This window comes from Periplaneta americana, chromosome 15 (genome assembly GCF_040183065.1).
Source record: "Periplaneta americana isolate PAMFEO1 chromosome 15, P.americana_PAMFEO1_priV1, whole genome shotgun sequence".
NCBI lineage: Eukaryota > Metazoa > Arthropoda > Insecta > Blattodea > Blattidae > Periplaneta > Periplaneta americana.
In genome coordinates this window covers 28,983,887-28,989,886 of record NC_091131.1, presented here as the reverse complement: position 1 = coordinate 28,989,886, position 6,000 = coordinate 28,983,887, and the positions used below count along the sequence as shown (strand labels likewise).

Genomic DNA, 6,000 nt, shown 5'->3' with positions numbered 1-6,000 from the left:
ATTCCATTCCTTTGTTCCATAATATCCCGACCTGTCTATAATAATAGCTAATAATAATAATAATAATAATAATAATAATAATAATAATAATAATAATTATAATTATTATTATTATTATTATTATTATTATCATTATTATTATTATTATTATTATTATTATTATTATTATTATTATTATTATGTTTCAGTACTCGATAGTCTGTGTTACACGAAACCCGTTTTCAGTGATGTAGGAACTACGAATATGAAGAAATTCCAGTGGGGAAAGGATTTCTTATTTCATCATTCTTCGTGGAAAAGTTGGAATGTTCGTGTGTCAGGTTCGTATGTGAGAAGTGAATTGAGACGTGTAACACCAAGACAGGCAATCTCTACTTTCCAATAAGTGGTTTCGTATTACGGTTTTCTAAGACTTCTCATTTAGAGCTTCGCAATAAAGGACCTCACCACACGTCAGCTGGACCAAACACCATTTCAAAGTTGTTACACGGGTAAACACTATAAAGAAAGAACTAGATCACAAGAATGTAGCTGCCAAAACAAACTACAAGACAAAATTATTTCGTTTGAAATACACATTTCAACTTGTGTTGTGTTGGGCAAGCCCGTGATCCAGGCAACACAGGGGTTTTCTCCTGGAGCTCCGGTTTCCTTGTGGTATTTCAACAAATCATCATCTCAACACATCGCTGGTGTAGTGCAGACCAGCCAGCTGATTCTGCATTGAGTTAAATCGCGGATGGCCAAGCATGATTTAGTTTGGTCGCAATGTGTTTGGATTATATTGATGAAGGGCACGGGACTGATGATAAAGGGGCGGCTCCAATCGCGAAGGGGGCGGGACCATTGGCAAAAGGGGCAGGGCCAATGACGAAGGGGCGTGGCTAAGGGCAAAAGGCGTTGGGGCCATTGATAAAGGGGCGGAGCCAATGACAAAGCGGGCGGGGCCAATGACAAAGGGGGGCGGGCCAATGGCAAAGCGGGCGTGGCATTAACAAAGGGGGCGGGGGAAATTGCTAAGGGAGCGGCACCATTGATAAAGGGCGCGGGGCCAATGACAAAGGGTGCGGGACCAATGGCAAAGAGGGCGGTGCATTGAAAAAGGGGGCGGTGCCAATGACAAAGGTGGGGAGGCCAAAGACAATTTTTATTTTTTTATTTTATTGGGTTATTTTGCGACGCTGTATCAACATCTAGCTTATTTAGCGTCTGAATGAAATGAAGGTGATAATGCCGGTGAAATGAGTCCGGGATCCAGCACCGAAAGTTACCCAGCATTTGCTCGTATTGGGTTGAGGGAAAACCCCGGAAAAAACCTCAACCAGGTAACCTGCCCCGACCGGGATTCGAACCCGGACCACCTGGTTTCGCGGTCAGACGCGCTGACCGTTATAGGCCAAAGACAATGGGGGCCATTAATAGAGGGGGCGGGGGCAATGAGTAAGTGGGTGGGGCCAAAGACAAAGTCGGGCCATTGAAAAAGGGGGCGTGGCCAAAGACAAAGGGGCGGGGCCATTGATAAAGGGGTCGTGGCCAATTGTAAAGAGCGCGGTACCAATGGCAAAGTGGGCGCGACCAATGGCATTGGGCGGTGTCATTGACAAACTGGGTTGGGGCCAATGAGAAAGAGGCGTGGCCAAAGGCAAAGGGAGCGAGCTGAATGGCTAATGGGGACGGCCTTTGATAAAGAGGGCGGGGGCAATGATAAAGGGACGGGGCCAATTGCGAAGGGGTCGGAGCCAATTGCAAAGGAGGCGGGGCCGATTGCAAAGGGGTCGGGGCCAATTGCAAAGGAGGCGGGGCCAATTGCAAAGGAGGCGGGAGGCGGGAGCAATTGCAAAGGAGGCGGGGCAATGAAGAAGGGGCTGTGCCAATGACAAAGTGGGCGTGGCCAAAGACAAAGGTGCGGGTCGATGTCTAAGGGTCGGGGTCATTGATAAACGGGAGCGGGGCCAATGATAAAGGGGCGGGCGAATGACAAAGGGGGCGAAACCTATGGCAAAGGGGGCGGTGCCACTGATAAAGGAGGCGAGCCATTGATAAAGGAGGGCGGGCCCATAGTGTGGTGGTACTACAGAAATGTGAGGTCCATTATTACATGTAAAGAGTTGTTTGAGAAACATATCATATCATATGTCATATCATATCGTATCATATTATATCATGTCATATCATTGTGGTACCTACTGAAGAGAAAAAAACTGCGCAGACAATGGTTAGGTCACTGTTGCTTAGAAGAGGTTTCCTGTTTCTCTGGTGTCCTCTTCGTTCTGCAACTCAGCCTCTCTCCGAGAATGTTCCGCGGTGATCGAGGTGAAAGAGATAAGTTGTGGGGTTGTTTACATTCGGCTCGAGAATCTCAATCAGGGAATAATTCCCTGGGGCGAACCAAACTCCAAACATAATAGAAACTACTTGTAAGCATAAAAGCCTGGCGCCCGTTTATCAGACAACAGAACGCGGGCAACACAATTTTTCTATCTATTCTACCGCGTAGCAATAATTCGTAGGCAGACTGTGAAGGGTTATCGTGCACTAAGTTAGAAGTACTAATGCTCAGAAGACGAGGACTCTATAGTCTACAGGTTGAATCGTAAGTGATGCTATTCATTTCAGGGGATTATTCTTTCAATTATTTCAAACAAAAAAAGTTTAATAGAATTTTGCTCGTTTTTGTGCTTCCTTTTAGATATAAAAATTGTTTTATATGAAACATTCCACAGCGTGTTTCGGGAAAGCCATTGATTTTATTCCCAAAATGCTCAGTCAACTTAAGATAATAATGTAATATGATAAGAAATGGTTGAAAGAATTTTAGTTTTATCCTTTAAATGTGCAGAAATTTTATCCGAACAAATGTTGTAAAATTCGTTTGCGAAACGAAAAGATACATTTGTTCGATGTCATCCCGTTCTACTGTATTACGTGCTGTACTTCAATTTCGTCTCAGCAACAGCACGCGTTCAAACCGTATTGCCCCTGCTTCCCCCCCCCCCTGCATTCTTGTGCTAGGTGTAATAGGAGAATACAAGTTTAATACAGTGCATCACTCGACCTCATGCTCAAGAGTAAAGAGCCTTGAAGTCATCAAATTATCCTCAATTACCTCAATTTTTACTTTTTATTGGTGTCAAACTATTTGTAACGAACCAGGCTACAATCTCAATTGAGCATTGATCAGCAGTGGACAAGTTAATTTAGAAAAAATGAGAGTGAATTTGAGTCAAAAGTGAAAATTCACAAAATCGAGGTACATACAGCGCAAATGGGAACAAACGCATGTTCAGTACATACGGTAGTTGTGGACCAGAATGTTACACATTTCACAATGATTTCGGTCTCCATACTTACAAATGGCTTTTAAGGAACTCGAAGGTACATTACCGCCCTCACATAAGCCCGCCATCGGTCCCTATCCTGTGCAAGATTAATCCAGTCTCTACCATCATATCCCACCTCCCTCAAATCCATTTATATATTATGCTTCCATCTACGTCTCGGCCTCCCCAAAAGTTGTTTCCTTCCGGTCTCCCAACTAATACTCTATATGCATTTCTGGATTCGCCCATACGTGCTACATGCCCTGCCCATCTCAAAAGTCTGCATTTAATGTTCCTAATTATGTCAGATGAAGAATGCAATGCGTGCACTTCTGCGTTGTGTAACTTTCTCCAGTCTCCTGTAACTTCATCCCTCTTAGCCCCAAATATTTTCCTAAGAACCTTATTCTCAAACACCCTTAATCTCTGTTCCTCTCTCAAATTGAGAGTCCAAGTTTCACAACCATACAGAACAACCGGTAATATAACTGTTTTATAAATTCTAACTTTCAGATTGTTTGACAGCAGACTAGATGACAAAAGCTTCTCAGCCGAATAATAACAGGCATTTCCCATATTTATTCTGCGTTAATTTCCTCCCGAGTATCATTTATATTTGTTACTGTTGCTCCAAGATATTTGAATTTTCCACCTCTTCGAAGGATAAATTTTCAATTTATATATTTCCATTTCGTACTATATTCTGGTCACGAGACATAATGACATACTTTGTCTTTTCGTGATTTACTTCCAAACCAATTGCTTTACTTGCTTCAAGTAAAATTTCCGTGTTTTCCCTAATCATTTGTGGATTTTCTCCTAACATATTCACGTCATCCGCATAGACAAGAAGCTGATGTAACCCGTTCAATTCCAAACCTTCTCTGTCATCCTGGACTTTCCTAATGGCATATTCTAGAGCGAAGTTAAAAAGTAAAGGTGATAGTGCATCTGCTTGCTTTAGCCCGCATTGAATTGGAAAAGCATCTGATAGAAACTGACCTATACGGACTCTGCTGAAATTTCACTGAGATACATTTTAATTAATCGAACTAGTTTCTTGGGAAGACCAAATTCAGTAAGAATATTATATAAAACTTCTCTTTTAACCGAGTCATATGCCTTTTTTGAAATCTATGAATAACTGATGTACTGTACCCTTATACTCCCATTTTTTTCCTCCAATATCTATAGAATACAAAAAAAAAGTCAATAAGTCTACTACGCCAAAACAGTACTGATTTTTTTTTTGTCTGTGGGATTGGTGATAGTGCGATGGTATTTGACGAGATGAGGCTGAGGATTCGCCATAGATTACATGACATTCGCCTTACGGTTGGGAAAACTCGGAAAAAAATTCAACCAGTTATTCAACCCAAGCGGTGATCGAACCCGCGCCCGAGTGGAACTCCGGATCGTCAGGAAAGCCGATACGCCGGTGGCCTATACATGCTTGAACTAAAATAAGATTCATCTGGTTTTATTTCCTCTGGTGTGTGCTTCTCACAGCTTATTTCTGTGTAAGGTCGCATAGTTTCAAGTTACAGTTTGTCTATAGTGGCAGCTCTGCTGTGTGCATAGGGATGATGTGCGCCCTGGAACTGTTATGGCCACATTATTATATTAGCATCGGGTACATAGTCAAGTAGTTTAATGGGACCTTGAGGCCAAAGTTTAGATCCCACCTCCACCTCTATTGACGACAGCCTCAGAATTAGAGGCGAAATTGGAAACACGCTGCAGCCAATGACAGGGTCTTCTCTATTACAATCATTTGTAACAGTCATTGTCCTCATCATCTTTTATTGCTATCGTAGTCATTATCGCCAAAATCTATAAATATTAATCCCATAAACCAGCCTTGGCGAAAAGGCCATGGTGCGCCGAGCCACTGTGTAAGCTGCAACGTGCATAGCACCTATGGAGGGAGGCGGACAACCGAAGGGGAAGTTAATGTTTAGGATGTGTAACGAAGAAAGAAATGAACAAGAAAACACAGGATTCATTATCACAACCTAAAATTAACTTTCTTCAGAATGTCTTTGCGACAAAGTTTCAAAATCAGGAATTATGTCACTTACTGCCAATCGTAGTTGATCACGAAGGTATTTGTCTGTCAGTCGTGATCTAAATTTGATTTTTACTATTTTCATTGTTGAAAATAATTTTTCACAAACGTAAGTTACAGCGAACATGGCTTCAACAGAGCAAGCGAAAGAACGAAGCTTCAAATATTTATTTTTTTCCAAAGATTTGAAAAGTTCAATATCTGTCAAGTCCTTACATCTAGCTTTCATTTAACGTCACATTGTAAATCTGTGAGTTTAAATTGAAAATCTAACCGCATTATTCGTACATCTGCTGTAAAAGAATCGACGTACAGAGATGATAATGATGATAATAATAATAAAAATAATATTATAATAATAATAATAGGCCTAATAATAATAATAACAACAACACTTAACCTTTTAATGTTTCATCAGTAACATGTAGTAACTTATAATGCCGATTTATGTTATACGAGTACAACCGTTTTCCTAGTAATATTTGTGAACAAATCATACATTTATTATCTTCATCATATTGTAAGCAAAAGAATGCATCCTCCCATCCTACTTGAAACTTTCGTTTTTTTATAGAGGTACTTGGTTTCGAGAGAGATATTGCGACGATACGC

The 6,000-nt window shown here is 41.2% G+C and overlaps 1 protein-coding gene across 1 annotated transcript in view; it reads left to right on the top strand.

Annotated features, from left to right (window-relative positions):
* The first annotated feature begins 1,955 nt into the window (after positions 1-1,955).
* Positions 1,956-6,000, top strand: part of LOC138715613 (43 kDa receptor-associated protein of the synapse) — a 102,999-nt gene continuing 98,954 nt past the window's right edge. The window contains exon 1 of the mRNA XM_069848688.1: positions 1,956-2,068. Within this exon, the coding sequence (XP_069704789.1) occupies positions 1,956-2,068 (113 nt within the window). The remainder of the gene's footprint in view (positions 2,069-6,000) is intronic.